Genomic DNA, 16,811 nt, shown 5'->3' on the forward strand with positions numbered 1-16,811 from the left:
TTTGTCCAATACATCCACTATCCCTGCTCTGCACAAATGCAAAACATCTCTGCCTCACATCATGCTGAATGAATCTGGAAAATTACTGGAGGTCATTAAAGGGTCATGGGAAAAGGCACCGTCCTACTGGCATTGACCTGGCAGAGCTGAACTAGCTGGTATCAGTTCAGCCCAGCTTGGCCCACTTTGACCCATTAAACCCCCCTCCTATCAAGTTTTTTATTTTTTTTTTATTTTTATTTTACTGGGGCATGAAGCTTATTGAAGCCAAGTGTTAAAGAAGATTGCTGGAAATAATGAATCAATAAACATAAATTATAGCTTTATGGTGCAGTTTGTCAAATTTCTTTTGGCTGTCATATTCTTGACAGTTTTCCCTTCTCCTTGTCATGCTCATACAGTAGCCACTTGCTACTCACGAGGTAGGCCCACCATAATGCACACCTTACTTTATGATCCTTTTGACTTTTTAACTGCACCTGTCATTTAACTGAACATCATGTTGTTTCAGAAAGACTTGAAAGTAGCAGCTGAGACCATAAACACATCAGCAAAGTGTTTATGGAGGTCATAAATTGAGTGATATAAAGTGTATAAAGAAGCGACTAGCTGGCCATTAGAAAGAAAGCAGACTGAGATTCGATGGGGAAGAACTTCAACATCAATTTGAACAACTCTGCAGTGCTTTTGTGAAATAGAACAGGTTCCTCCAGTTTGGGCCAATAATCTCATGAATAGCATTTTAAAGAGTGAAGGTTATTGTAGCATCGCATTGATGCTAATTCTGAAACGAGGGTTTCACAGTCATGTGGATGTGGTGTTTAGGTGTCCTTATATTTGCTTGTTTCCATGCATTTCCTGCTTTCCTACAAAGTAACTGTTTTGGCGTCAAAGTAACCAGGCTGAGGTGATGTGACAGCATTTTTTTTTTCTGTTCCTACTCTGGAGATTACTTCAGGCACACTTGTTTTTTTTTGTCTTTAAGTGAAAACTCTGGCAGGTGCAGTAGTTTTCTTTTCTCTGGACCGAATTTGCCAATTTTGTGCTGTTCTTTCATGGCCCTCTGGGGAGAATCAGCAATCTGTTTCACTGTGAGGTTTCCTTGCATGTCTCGTACTGATGGTGTTTTTTTTTTTGTTTGGTGTTTTGTTTTGTTTTTTTGTTTTTTTTTTTTTTTAGAAATCTGGGTGAGACTTTCAGGTCTTATTTTATGATTTTAAACACTGATCGGCTGAAAATATAGATCTTGTCTTTCTTGAAACGGCTCAAAGTAGTGTCTTTGTGTTTTAGTATGTGTGGGATTTTTTGTTTTGTTTTTTTAATATTATAAAATGAAGGTGCAGTGTTGGTGACAGGCACAAGTCTGATATTTCTGAGATAGGAAATATTTTTAAGAACTAAACTGTATTTTTTTTAGTTTCTATTTTTTTTCATTACTGTATGTTTTTCAGTTTGGACCTTAATGTTGGGAAAACTCTGCTTCTAATCTTTAAGTGAAAATATTAAAAACAGAAAAAACAAAATTGAAAATGGTTTATATAACCTTTATAAAATGACATCTCTCATCTAGAGCCTCTACTATAGACTGTATGTAAAAGCTGGACACGGACACTGGGCCATCGACCATGGTTCAGTGAAGTTGAGCTGAGCGATTTTGCTGTCACCATCTTGGTATTTTCAAACTGCATGTGACAAGTAAGAGGCAGATCTGAGAATCTGAGGAGCACAACGCAGGCTTGCCCTGAAGAAGCTACTTTATCAGCCTTGTTAACTCTACTGGGGGTCATCTTTCGTAAAGGGAACATTATCTTGTTCACTTTATAAAAGAAAGACGTTACCAAGGCTTCAGTCACATGGGCCAAGGGACCCATTGGCGACCCCCTGACAGCCACCGATTGCTATGGAAAAAATATGAATGACCTGACTGGTTTATGAGTGCGAGTGGTTGCTGGAGGATGATGACAGTTGCTAGATGAAAACCAGTTGTAAAGATGTATTAGGTTCTGCACTGAAAACCTCCTTGTGTTTGCTTTCATTGCTACCATTGCCATGGTCATTCATCATTTGCATTCGAAACTCTGCCTTTCGAAACTTGTCGGTGGTAGTGGTAAGGCACAGCTTTCAGTTTAGAGGTGACTGTTCTCTATTTCCTGTGGGAAACCAAGGACATTTGCAATCTCAAGGACATTTTTTTTTGGGGCACCAACTGATTTCATCCAGAATCATACAGCACCCTCCAGGAGCCACTGGCCAAACTGTCATGGAATAAACAATTAAATGAATAACTTTGCTGAGGCGATCACAGAACAATCTCTAGGACTGTGTAATGGACTGGAAGTCCCATAACCTTTTATACACCCAGACTTTCAAATTTTTATTTTTTAATTTTTTAAATTGAAACCAGAGGACTTAGAAAGAGTGCAGGTTTGGGGCACTCCTGCATTGTCCTCACTTTTAAGACTGGGAAGCTTTGACTATCTTTTGTGTACAGTCTGTGACCCTAACAGTAAAGTGTATAGACACCGTATGTTAGATTATCAACCAATGTGCTCCAAGTATGGTGCTCTAAGGCAGGCTCGCAGCGTCTCCTTCACTAAAGTGACCTTTTCTGAGTTGCTGCCCTCTGAACGAGTGAGTTCTAGAGACACTCAGTAAAAGCTTCAAGGTTTGGAGAAGCCAAACAAAGGAAAATTCCCAAAAGAATAAACCCTTCTCTGAGAGCAGCCAACACCATTTTACTCCCATTTGATACAGTTATGATGTCTCTATATGTGTTTGTGTACACGTAACTCCAAAGGGCACAGCTATGCCGAGTTATTTTTGAGATATTATTCAGACAAACACTGAAGCTGTAGCATTTGTTAAAATGCACTGATGTCAAACAGTTTGCATTTCTCTGTTGTAGGTTGTACAAATGTTTCTAACTGCATATACACTGACTGTGTCATGTATTATTTTTCTCCTCAGTGTGTGTCAGAACTCCGCTTTGATGGTTTTTCTCTGCATCAGATATCAGAGTCTGGTCTTTTGGAAGCTCCACACATGACCACTGACCACAAACTGCAGTCTGAGGTGAGCTCTGACTCCTAAGTTTCATTGGACCTTTTGTTGAATTGAACTTGAGATGACCTCAAACCAAACTTTGGAAGCATTTCACAGTTAATCAAAACAAGGCTGTCCTTTGGTGCTCAAGTTTTTGACAGCCAGCTCAGTAATCAGTTAACTATTTTCTCTGACTTTGTTTTCCAGAAAGTCAAATTAGTCCTTGTTGTGTCCTCCAACAAAGATTTAGTGCCCAGCTTGCGAGCAGCTGCTCACAGCAGCAGTCTTCCACCAGAGTGCTGTAGGGTGTGCACTTGATCCAAACTTTGTCAGTGAGAACGTCTTATATTGAGAATTGTAATGCAGCTTGAGAAAAGACTACTCTCTGTGTGTGTTTGTGCAAACTTCAGGGTAAAGTTTTGGCAGAGCAGATAATAGCCCAGTTTGTATTACTGTAGAGCCAGTCTTGCTTTCAAGCCGTCCAGTAGAACGAACCCCCCACTGTCTATTTCCAAATGAGAAGCGTCACGTCCTGGTTGACCTTTATTCACACTGTGCAACCTGTGACAGATGATCCATCAGTCAGATAAATCAAATGTATTTTATAAGCCAAATTATTGCCAACCTTTTATGTACGTATGACCTTGCCACCAGAAAATGACACAGAAATAAAGATTTATTATCTCATTGAGGCAGGCCAGTGGTGAAGGCTTCTTCCATGGGAAATCTTTTTCCTGCTTTGCAGTCTGATTTTTTTAATATATAATTTGTAGAGTATTTTTAATGGAGTTATATCACTCGGCACTCACTCTCCGGAACTGAGAAGCTGTTACTGAGCTGTCAGCTCATCTCGATGTCTCCATCCACTCTGAGTCTAGCCTCAGTTAATGTCTGTGTGTCAGAACTGTTGATTGTACATGACAGATATGAGTTCATGCCAAAACTTTAAACTGGTATTCACATAAATATCATGTTTGTGTTCTCTGACAATATATTTAACGCAGTGTTTACGGAACTCTTAATTTTATTAATATGCTATCAGTAAATATTAATAAGCCACATGTATATAAACTGCAGGCTATATACAACGTCTGCTTCCAGCTCACTGTTATCACAAATGACAAAAAGCTTAGACTTGTTTTTCATATACAGTCGTATATAATAGATAGAAAATAAAACTGGTAATCTTTTGGCATTTTTTAGCCTCATTAGCAGCACGCAGCACACTGTGATGGTAAAAATCTCCAGAACTATCTAATGGATTGCCATTTGGTTTAGACATTGCTGGTCTGCTTGGAAAGACCCACTGTGATCCTGCTTTAAATAGCTGGGGGGCTGCACACTCACCGGCCAAAGGTTGCAGACTTGTCAGAAACTCTGCAAAATAATAAGAAAAGAGGAAAATGCAGGCAGAGAGTAGGATATCAGCAGAAGGGATGATTATAGGGGATGTTGATAGGAGTAACTTTTTTCAAATAAATATATACATGTTTATTTAATGTGGAATCCAGTGTAGTATACCTTTTTAATTTAGGTAGGTAGTCTTGGTTATGACCATATTTGTGAAGCTAATAAAATTCGTGCCAGCCTGTGCCATACTGTGTATCAGCCAAATATCACGGATGAGTTTGATTCTCAGTGACCCCGACCTCAAGGACAAAGTCGTAGTCAAAGAGCAATTTTTCTGAAAATCTTGTAAATGCAATAACTTGAGAACGAAGCGGCATAGGAGGTTCAAATTGATACCATAGGTACAGTTCGGTCCATAAATATGTGGATATCAAAAACATTTTTCTAATGTTGTAATTTTATAATTTTCTGGTAGAGGTTGATCTTGGTTTTGTCTGTCCAAGAATTTTTTTCCAGAACTGTGACGGCATTTTTAGATGTTTTTTCTTTTAGCAATGTCCAATCTAGCGTTTCTATTCTTGAGGCTTATGAGTGGCTTGCAACTTGCAATGAAACCTCTATATTTACTTTTATGCAGTCTTCTCTTTATGCTAGACTAGGATATGGGCACGCCTACCTCCTGGAAAGTGTTGTTCACTCTGTTTGTGCAGTTTACGGATGGCTTGTTTCACCTGCTCCTTCTACTGCATGTTGTCTGTTCACAGCAAAGCCTTCCACCACACCTCAAATCAACGCCCGGCATTTTATCTGATTAATTGATAATGGCATAATGAAGGAATTGCCCACATCTGCCCATGAAATAGCCTTTGAGTCAACTGTCCAATTTCATTTGGTCTCTTGTAAAGAGAGGGTGGCACATCTTAAGGAACTAATCCCTTCATCCATTTGTAATGTGGATACCCTCAAATAAACACTGAGAGTCTACGCATTATGTCCATGTCCATAAATGGAATAGGTTTCAATAAAACGGTAAAAACTTGTCAGTGTCCAAATATATATGGACCTAACTGTATGTCTACAAAAAATCTTGGCCGACAAGTTTTCCGAAAATCTTTTGAATGCAATAACTTGAAAACAGAGTTATCTTGGATTAACAAATTGATACCACAGATGAATCTACTAAACCTCTCAGACGAGTTTAGAAAACAACAATTTATCATAGTTACATTAATCTACCCGATTTCGTGGTAAGAACAGGTGTGTTTGAAGCTTCCTACTTATACCAAAAAAGTACTTTGGAGTCCAGTATTGCACATAAACTGATCTGAACTGGAACCCGTATGCCAAGAACTGTCATCTACTTCATCACAAGAGAATACTGAAGAAATAAAAGCATTTCTGATGTTTCACTTACAAACAGCCGGGCCTTGTGGGATGAAAACATAAAACATGTCTAAAGATTTTCTGGATGTATATGTAATATTTAATAGCTCATCTGGTTAATTACTCTAGGAACTCAGCTTTCAGTGTCATTTTCATGGCATATAAGATAAAAGCTAACATGTTATCGAGTTGAGGAGAATATTAGTCCCAAAACCCTTTGGTCATAAAGGAATGTCCAACTCTAGTTCTTACTATAATAATGGCAATCACAGAAAGTGGCAGTATTCTCAGTGGTTTATATCTATGATGGTTTTATTATTTCTTATTCCTGGTTCTTACTCAGCCATTTGCCTTTAAATTGATATGGTGAATAAAGTCACTAAGGCTCATACCCTATTAAGATCTACTGAGACCTGGGAATGATGTGTTATACAACTTGTATTTACAGGGGATTTGTGCCAGTGCATCGGCCACCAACACCAGTTGTGCCTTTTAGAGTTTTATTTATCTCTAAGAGCAGAACTGTAATGTGATGAACTTTCACTAACATTTAGAATCTGAGGTTGTGGCTTTGGCCAAGTGTGTGTTCTGCTACTTGTTGTCTATAGTTTAAAGAACCACATTTACAGACAGTGTATTCTGTACTAAACATGATGGTATTATATTACATTGTAAAGCTTTGTTGTGAGTTTTCTTATGTAGATTAATACATGCAATAATGAAAACTCATCGATTAGCTGATAATGTCTATACTTACACAATCGGAGTACCTTTAACATTCATTGGATTAGCAGTAAAGACAGTTTCAAAGTTTTCTGATCTACTCATTAAAGAAAAATAGTCTTGTTTTAATGAGTCTTAACATTATAATATTACAATACATGTTCTGTGTTATACATGTATAATATCTGTAACCACTGTCTGCTATGTGAGTTTGTGTTTGGCACCAGATACTATGTGTGTTGTTGTGTTCGCTTATTGTTCAGTTTAAGCAGAGTTTGAGAGTTTGTCTGTGCATGCTGCTCATTTATGCGTCTATGGAGAATGAGAGTGAATGTGTGTGGGTTTCATCAGATCTTTATACAGAGAAGCAGATGGCAGTGATTGTTTTGGCACACAATTAAAAAAAAACAGCTCTGAGGACAGCAAAACTATCACATCTCCACACTGCTGGGATAAATGACTGTGCAGCGACTTGTACTCAGACAAACACACACTAAACTAGGTTCAGACAGAAACTATTAGTTAGACCTCCTCACTGTCAGGAGTAAGTGACATTATAATTACTAGCACTCAGTGAAGGGAGAGGCCACAGAATTGACTTTTCATTTTCTTGATACCAGCCCTCATGTAACTGAAACTATAACATTAAAAACACATTTGAATTAACAGTCAAAAAAGACACGCTTAAAGTGTCGTTGAATGGAAAGGGAGTCCTCTTAGTGGAACATTTTTGCAATTATCATTAACTTTAAAAATATTGTTGAACAAAATGTAATATTACCGTTATCATAGACTAAAAGGTAGACTTTTTGCCTGCTGTATATTCTGGATGCATCTGGGTAGAGCGCACCAATAATCTAAGTAATTGCAAATCTATTTCACTCATTTCAAACAACATGGAAGTAAATGCACCAAAACCATTTCTATTCTGTAAGTGTATCATCCAGAGAGCTGTACTGTATATCAGGAAAAATGCTATTAGTGAATTTTCTCAGGCATTTCCGTCTGCCCTACAGCATATTAAAATAACAACTTTTAATCTCTTTAAGTGACGTTTTAAAGAGAGCATCAACCCTGTTTGTCAAGACAGGGAAAGGGCTTCACATTGCATTGTCTTTGGGGTTTTAAAGCATTCAAACATTCAGACCTTTAGACTTTGTTCGCTCCCACACAGCTTATCCTGCAGTGGAAGTTGGTTGGTAAGTGGTGGAGACCTCCTTTGAGTTTTTGCCAGTAACAAACAAGCAGGAACACTTGTTGAGGGCTAATGTACTAAAGTTTTACAGTAGACATTTTGCTTTTTGTTACCTCTTCATCTTATTTTACTGATTTGATATATATTTGTTTGTTGTTGAATTTATTGAACCAGCAGGAACATGTGAGAGATTTATTTATATCCAAGAGGTGTTTATGCCATGTCAGCGTATGTCAGGAAACAACCTTATACTTCCTCCTCCCACCACTTTTGAACTGCTTGTTGACAGTCTTTATGCACGGGTGTTAGAATATACAAAAAAGTGGTTACTGATGTGAATACAGTGAGTGGGTGAGTGATATTTTATGGAAAAAAAATCTAATGTTAGAAGTCAGTCACCCAACCACAAAGTCAAACACACGGGGGTTCTACTAGGTATGCCCATATCTAGTCTTTGTTTAAAGGACTGAATATTCTCAAGCTTCCGATGAGGCGTTTTTCTCCGAAGCTGTTGAGAAGTTGTGGGTTGGATAGCGTCTTCCTTTCTCAACAGCACTGCTTGTTTTCCCTGAAGAGCGGAAAAAGCTACATCATTACATTTAGCAGCACCTAGCTGAGAATTTGCATGAATCAGTTTCCCATATGTCTGATAAAGTTGTGGGTTCAGTCACAGCGATTTTATCTCTATGTTTTGTCTAAATTGTTGCTAAATATACGATTAGTCATTGTTAGGCAGTGAAGGAGTCTGTGCCTTCACAGAAAACCTGTTATAGCTCAGAGCAGAGCTGTCTAATGAACAATAGAGCTCAGTCAGACAAAATCAGATTTATACGAATGATGTTCAATGTCATATTATGACTGCTGAAGCGTGCAGTCTTAAACTCTTACAAAGTGTGCTTTCAAGTGAACATAATGAGGACAGTTGAATATTGGAGGTCTTAATAATCTCTCTTCAGGTCACTGCGTTAGTCAGAGGCTTCACTGAACTGAACAAGGGATTTATAAATGTTTCCAGCTTTCTTAAGCTCTAATTTTGACCCAAGATCATTTAAATCTTCATGTAGATTAGACTTAAAAAAGTTTGACATTCAATAAATTATGAGACTGCCAATTCCAGTGAAATTCAATCAGGGTTTATAAACAAGAGATGTCGCGTCAGAATTGTGTTCAATGTCAGTCTTTGCACATTAAATCATGACAAAACCTAAAGGTGTATCGAGGCCCCTCCTCACTTCTAGCAAAATATGGCATTGATAGAACAACGGCAGTAGTCAGGTGTTAGTGTTGTTTTTAATGTTTATGATAATCTTGGGGAATTTTGTTTAAGGATTATTTTTTTTATATGAGGGATATGTGATGGGTTAAACCAGAGGTGTCAAACATAAGGCCCGGGTGCCGTAATTGGCCTGGCAACGACTGGACAGCGTTGGAAAATTTAAAGGAGTTGACAGATTTTGATCTTTTAACTGTATTTTCATAGATTTTGGTGCTTTTCCCATTGATAAAGACCTCCACCCCATTTCCAGTCATATTACACCAAAGTACAAGGACATTTTTTGTGAATTAAAGAAAACTTTATACTTTAAATTTATAATTACATGACAGACATTTCTGTGTCCGCAATGATCTACCAGTCGCTTTTCTATATGTTTATCGTGTAATTTCACTGGTCTCGCCCACTTCACATCAGAGTGGGCTGTATGTGGCCCACAGTGTAAAATGAGTTTGACATCGCTGATTTAAATGGAGTTGAAGGCTGTACTCTGTGAAAAATATGATCTATTTTAATCATGTTGTCTTTTCTGTTTCTTTTCTTGATTCATTTGCAGGTCTTTCATTACTATGCGCCAGTTTTAGATTTGGTTCAGCTGGTTAATCTGTCAGACCTGCCAAGCTTCCTGATCTCCAGCGCCCAGTTTGAACTGTATCCTTATTTTAAAGTGTCTGTATCTGTGTGTTTGTATGAATGCTTAAAAATAAAAATAGAATATCATAACTTTTGCTTCCATCACCTGCTCAAATGAAACAGCTGCAGGATTAGGTAAGATTTTAGTATGTGTCACACACAAACAGCTTGGCTGTCAGAAACCAAAACAGTCATGGCTATTAATATACATTTTTAAAATTGTTGATAACAAAATAGCTTCCCCCCTCCCCCATTATTTCATTGTTTTAAGACTTTTTCTGTCTTTGAAAGGTGGTTTTATAACTTTTGTGCCTCAATATTGTGCTGTTCCTTCACAAATGACAAACAGATGCCTTTCTGGGATGTCTGTGAAAGCTAAACTTTTGTTGAACCAGCTGCGATCACTGTGTGGAAAGGTACGAGTAACTTAGCTGTGCTCTTACATGTACAAAAGTCTGCTACAGAAAGATCCGCCTAACCAAAGAAGCCTGTTCATTACATTAAAGCTCTTCCAAGATCACAAATTCAGAATGTTCATGATTAATCATATATATCGATCATAAATGACGTTGGTTGGGGACTGTGTGTATGCCAATCTGCTGTATTTCTGTTTCTAGGTTGGAGCTTTGTTCAGTCTGTCCTGTGTAATCACTCCCATTGCACAGCCTGCAGCCAGCCAACTCAGCTCCCAGCGCTGGAGAGAATCTCTATCTAGGAGACCAAAGTCTTTACCAGGTAAAACTGGAGTGTCACAGTCGCTTTGGCAACAACAAAAAAGAGCTGTCTCTCCTGCAGGGAAGTACATTGGTTAGTGGGACTGTACTGGTATAGGTAATAAAGTTATAAAGTTCTCCATTGGGAAGGCTCTGAAGTGGTGCTGAATAGATATACAAGATAATGCTTGAAACAACAACAGTTTTTGGCAATGATGCACCAAGAAGAAACATTAGGATGAAATAATAGTCATACAAAATGTGAGTTATTTTTCAGTTCTGCAGTGAAGCATAGGGATGGGTATTGATAAGATTTTCACGATTCCGATTCCATTTTCGATTCTGTTTAAAAGAGCAGTTATGTCACCATGAATCTGTGGACGGGTAATATCCATATTTTGATTTATGATTTTCTGGAGTTAAATGGGAACCAAAGCATATTTTCAAACGTGTTATATGCTATAAAATACTTTTAAAAATTAGGTGAGGGAAATAAAAAATCATTTTTTCTATGTTTGAGTCACAGTAACTTTGACACAGTAACATCTGCAGTAATATTTACAGCTCTGATGACATCTCACCAGTGTTAGCTTTATTTTGACACCAAGACTGTTTACACAGAGTTTGTAATTGCAGAGAAATACATTTATTTTGGTCATTTCCTTTTCAAGCAGGAAGCTCACCCTTCTTGGTATACACTTTAGATGAATACAGAGTTTTTAATTAAATACATATTCTTTAAATAATGTTCCCTTTTAGAAAAAGTAGGATAATTAAAAAAAACAAAACATTTATTATAGCTCTGTCACGTAGAAAAAAACCTGTCTTTTTTCTGTGGTCTGTTATATAACATTAGGGGTGTTCGTGGCAATGAACTTTTTAATCGACTAAGCGGGTCAAGTAAGAAACACTTAAATATTAAGTTACATTTGAAAACTGTTTAAAAAAAAAACATATCCCCATTCCACATTCCAAAATGTCATGTGACAATCTGATTGTCTTAGGAGTGATGATGTCACAAGGATGTCACAAGGATCCTTTGAAGTTTTTCTATAAATAGGGGTGAGAAACGGCAATTTTCAGTTCGTTTCTTCGCAGCCTTTGTGTTTGCAGCCTTCAAACGTTCGCTACAGAAAATTTTGGAAACCTCTCAGAGTCATCGGATACAAACGCCAACATGTATCCAAGATTACGGCAACCGAGACAAAAAGATTTCGCCGCCTCTCCTTCCACGCGTGGCCGGCCAATTTCTCCAAATGGCCTCTTATCCATCCAAAGGGCATTACAGGAGAGTAGGAATGAAAACAACCATCTCCAGAACAAAATTCGACAAATTGAAGAAGAAAAACTTCACCTGGAGAAGAAGTGCTTACAGATGGAAGCACAAAACAAACACCTGGAAGAAACACTACAGCGCCAGCCCGACATCAACATTATTAATGAGGGCTGGGGGATCAAGTTTGCTCAAGCCAGAGAGCAGATTGTATCCCTCATCAAAGAAAACAAGAAAAAGAGCGCTGAAGTTAAAGAAATGTCCGAGCAGCTTCAAGGCAGGAAAGCGACGATTGATAAAATGGAGTGGGATCTGCAATACATGGACCAAATGAATCACCTGCTCCAAAGAAAGCTTGATGAAGCTGAAGAAAAAAATAAAGAAGTCCTCCAACAGAAGGAACAACAGGACACAAAGCAAAAAGACCTGCAGCGCGAACTCCAAGGCATGCAGGAAAAGTACGGAATGGTGAAGGCAGAGTTGGAACAAACATTGGTCCAAAATAAAGACCTCCTTCAAGAGAAAGAGCAACAGAAAGAAAGACTGACAGAAGAAAAGTGCATTATCAAGGACTTTGAGAGTAAAAATCAAAAGTTGCAAGGATTCTGTGATGAACTGAAGGTCAAAACAAGTGAGCTGGAGGGAGAAAAGGAAACACTAGAAAAACGATGCTCACACATGCAGAAAAAGATTGATCACATGGCCAAAAACAACTCAGAGCTCATTAAGGGGATATTGTTGGAATTCAACAACTTGAAGCGGGAAAACACAGAAATGCAGGCCCAAAAGCAAAAACAAGACAAAACGCATGAGGACCTGCAGTGTACGCTCCGCGATATGCAGAAAAGAAATGAGCAGCTAGAAGGCCTGCACAAAGAAGATCAAGTGAGAAATGCAGACCTGCAGAAGGCAAAGCTGACACAGGAGGCAACATCCAAAGACCTCAAAGAAAAGCTTGAAGAAACACAAGCAACATTAGAACAGGTGGAACAAACATGCAAGAAACTTGAGAGGCAAAACACAGAAACCATCGATGAGTTGAGAACCCTCATCCTGGACAAAAAGGCGCTCGTGGAAAAGTCCATGAAAAAGAAGAAAAGATTCTTCAGCTTTTTCCGGTAGAGGGACAATACTGCTTCTTCAACTGATGTAGCCTCGTCTTGCTCCACCTCTGTTCACCCCCCAACCAGTCCCGGCAGTTGACTGCCCCCTCCTGAGCCTGGTTCTGCCGGAGGTTTCTGCCCGTTTAAAGGCAGTTTTTCCTCCCCACTGTCGCCAAGTGCTTGCTCAGAGGGGATTGTTGGGGTTTTCTCTCCTCTACCTTGTTTCTTTATTTACTTGTTAACTTTTTGCTCTTACCTCATTTAACCTTGTTTCGTTATTTACTTGTTAACTTTTTGCTCTTACCTCATTTAACCTTGTTTCGTTATTTACTTGTTAACTTTTTGCTCTTACCTCATTTAACCTTGTTTCGTTATTTACTTGTTAACTTTTTTGAACTTACCTCATTTAACCTTGTTTCGTTATTTACTTGTTAACTTTTTGCTCTTACTTCGTTTTACCTTGTTTCTTTATTTACTTGCTTGTTTAACTGTTTTTCAACTTATCTAACAAAATAAAACAGTTGAATTTATCCTTTGAGTATTGTTCATCTAATCTTTACAGAGTTTTTCCAAAACACTTTCAAACATTCAGATCATACGTGCGTGTGTGAGTGTCACAGGTGATATGGTGTCACTAGTCCGGTCATCATGTTTAGGCTCATTCACTCCAGAATTATTTATGCCAAATCTTTAAAACAGTGTCACTGCACACACTTTTCAATCACACAAACGCAGGATTAATTCTTTGCAGTATTTTATCTGATTTATTATGAGAATGTCACGCCTGATCATTTGCACCCACAACATCAAAAATGGGGGCAAAGGGGAGGAGACCACGTTTAATCGATTATAACACGAGGTCAGAAATATAAGTGCTGACATGAGTAGTGTCCACAGAAACCTCTGAATCTCAGCTAAAAACTCATGTAAACCATGTCTACAAACACCAAACAAAGCAAAGACACCAGACAGTTAAAAGAGCAGTTATGTCACCATGAATCTGTGGACAGGTAATATCCATATTTTGATTTATGATTTTCTGGAGTTAAATGGGAACCAAAGCATATTTTCAAAGGTGTTATATGCTATAAAATACTTTTAAAAATTAGGTGAGGGAAATAAAAAATCTATTTTTCTATGTTTGAGTCACAGTAACTTTTAAAGTGTTTGTGCTAATAACATCATGTACAGTAAGACAGGCATGGAGAACAGCACTGACTGGGAGAGCCTTTGAACAGATGACATACAGTTCAATTCAACATATAACACTTTATTAAGAATGAACAAGCATCTAAGTAAAATCTATTTATTTAGTCTATCATCTGTGATATTATTATGTACAATTATAATGTATTGTTCACCTCTCTTAAATAAACAGGCAGCCTTAATGTATGAAATATTCATTCATTAAAACACTAAAATTTGTCTGTTGTCTCAGTGGCTGATAGTGCCCACAGGCATCAATAGCTTGAAATAGCTTGAAGCTATTTATAATTTTTATGTTTAATGGGTGGGTGCTCACGATAAACAGATTTTGAATGAAAGCCCGGGAACTTCAGTACCACAAAAAGTGGCTATTCTCTGTGCCCATATGGATCAGTCCCTCTTATTACCATTATTCCCTTAAGCCTCAAGTTGGTTAGTTAACGATTCGATTCTTTATCGATTCTTTTTAAAAAAGGAGAACACTAAGTTCAATTAGCTTAGAACTTCGTTTTATATCTTCTCTTTGAACAAGATAGAAATTTAGGAGTAACATGGCCTTACAAACCCAACAGTGAGATCTTAAGAGATCCACAGCCTATGGCTCTTCAATGGGGTGTCACAGGGTCCCCAGAAAAAAAAATTGTAAATGTAAAATAATAAAATAAATATTCTTCTGTAGCAATAACAAATTATAACATAAATTATTCAGTAGCAATTACACAAGAATATCCAGTAATGTCCCTGCCTACAATTAAACACATTCACTTACCTAAAATTGGGGGCATCTGCTGTGGCAAATGGGTTCAAGCCTTTTACCACAAACTTAGTCACTGTTCGGTGACATTCGTCTATCCTGGCCTGAAAGGAGACGCTACCGGTAGACTGCAGCGAGAACTGCCAGCATCTGAGCCAGACTCTGTCTGTCTCTCTCATCATGGTCACCTAAATGCACAGTAATGGCAGGTTTTGTAATAAGGCAGATCGCGCTAACATAATATGCACTGTTAGCTGATTATTTACCTGCCGCATTAACGGAAGAGGACGTGCAAACGTTACCGCTGCTGCTGGGTTGAGATTCACGAGTCCGGAGCGGAATTAAAAACACGACATTCATTTAAGGTCATCACGCGTTTTGTGAGCAAATGCTTTTGCATAATCGTAGTGTTTCCTCCCTTAAATGAAATATCTACTTTGCAAGTATTGCAAGTTGCCCTGTTGTCATCCGTTCTCGTAAAGTATAACCAAACTTTTGAGCGTTTGAGCTGCTTACGCGCCGTGTTTCCTGCCAGGTAAATGACGCTCCGCAACGTGGTGACGTCATTCGGGGCGACTGGAATCGATAAGGGAATCGTTTGCCATTTTTGCAAACAACTCCAAGGAATTGAAACAGTGGGAACCGGTTCTCAACAAGAACCGGTTTTCGATACCCATCCCTAGTGAAGCATAATAGAAAGATTAAAAAAGAAAAAAATAAACTTCTGAGAGCAGTCGATATAAGTAACAAATGCTCCTGTCTTTCTTTTCTTTTAGTGCCCGATGTTGAGGTCAAAGGTGAGAGTGCTGCCTACTTCCTGTTGGTCCAGGGCTCGGAAAACGCTGAGCGTGAAGCCTGCAGGGTCAGGATGCTGCACTCAGACAGTCAAATTAATGGAGCGGCTGCCATGGCAACTGTGTCCGCATTACTGAGAGAGAAGCCTCTGTCATCATCAGGTATTTTATGTGGAAAAACTTGTAGGCGGGCGTCTGTAGCCATTTTCACAGATCCACTTCTGCACTGCACTTTCATAGGCATTAGGAAACAGATGTGCATGTAATAATATGTTTTCGACTCAGTCTGATTGGATATCACATGGCCTTTTACCTGCCTGCCATCTAGTACAAAGCTTGTGTGATGTCTAATTACACTCATGTCGGAATAGAGCAAGATCCCGGGTTGCGGGGTCAGCAGCCTAAGCAGGGAAACCCACATCTCCCTCTCCCCAGTGGCACATACCTGGAACACCTCCCCCAGGAGGTGCCCAGGAGGCGTCCTTGTCAGATGCCCAAACCACCTCAACCTTTCGATGTGGAGGAGCAGCACCTCTACTCTCCCGGATGGCTGAACTTCTCAACCTATCTATACAGGAGAAGCCAGCCACCCTTTGGAGGAAGCCCATTTCTGCCGCTTGTTTCCATGATCTCGTTCTTTCGGTCACCACCCACAGCTCGTGACCATAGGTGAGGGTAGGGATGTAGATCAACTGGTAAATTGAGAGCTTCGCTTTTATACTCAGCTCTCTCTTCAATACGACTGACCGGTGCAGCGTCCGCCTCACTGCAGCCGCAGCACCAAACCGTCTGTCGATCTCCTGCTCCCTTCACCTGTCACTCGTGAACAGGACGCCGAGATACTTGAACTCCTCCACTTGGGGCAGGAACCCGTCCCTGACTCATAGTGGGCACTCCACCCTTTTCTGGCTAAGGACCATGGCCTCAGATTTGGTGGAGCTGATTCCCATTCCCACCGCTTCACACTCGTCTGCGAACCGTTCCAGTGTGTGCTGGAGGCCATCACTTGATGAATCCAACAGAACCACATCATCTACGAAAAGCAGAGATGAGATTCTGACACCACCCAGGTGAAAGCCTTCCGCCACTTGGCTAAATCTATTTAGAACTATTTCATATTGCCATTGTTTTTACTGTACGTTGTTTGTAACATATAGGCATACAGGGAATGGCATATGGGGATTCTAAATATTGCAATATAGTTTGTATCCAAATATCATGTCACATTTGACCTCTGATCCCACTTTTACCTTTTACATCTGCACTACAAACTTCTTAAAGCAAAGCAAGTGAATATTGAACAAAACAAAAATTCCTTTAAAAGTAAATACTGCCCAGAGAACGAGCTGCCTTGGCACAGCTCTGTGGT

The 16,811-nt window shown here is 39.1% G+C and overlaps 1 protein-coding gene across 1 annotated transcript in view; it reads left to right on the plus strand.

Annotated features, from left to right (window-relative positions):
• mtbp (MDM2 binding protein) overlaps positions 1–16,811 on the plus strand; it is a 40,680-nt gene that overhangs the window by 7,798 nt on the left and 16,071 nt on the right. Inside the window, exons 8-12 of the mRNA XM_085473150.1 lie at positions 2,968–3,072; positions 9,523–9,617; positions 9,949–10,015; positions 10,217–10,334; positions 15,425–15,604. Of these exons, the coding sequence (XP_085329276.1) occupies positions 2,968–3,072; positions 9,523–9,617; positions 9,949–10,015; positions 10,217–10,334; positions 15,425–15,604 (565 nt within the window). The remainder of the gene's footprint in view (positions 1–2,967; positions 3,073–9,522; positions 9,618–9,948; positions 10,016–10,216; positions 10,335–15,424; positions 15,605–16,811) is intronic.

This window comes from Copadichromis virginalis, linkage group LG11 (genome assembly GCF_057382275.1).
Source record: "Copadichromis virginalis isolate Kocher_CV1m ecotype Utaka linkage group LG11, C_Virginalis_male_GT1.1, whole genome shotgun sequence".
NCBI classification, from domain to species: Eukaryota; Metazoa; Chordata; class Actinopteri; order Cichliformes; family Cichlidae; genus Copadichromis; species Copadichromis virginalis.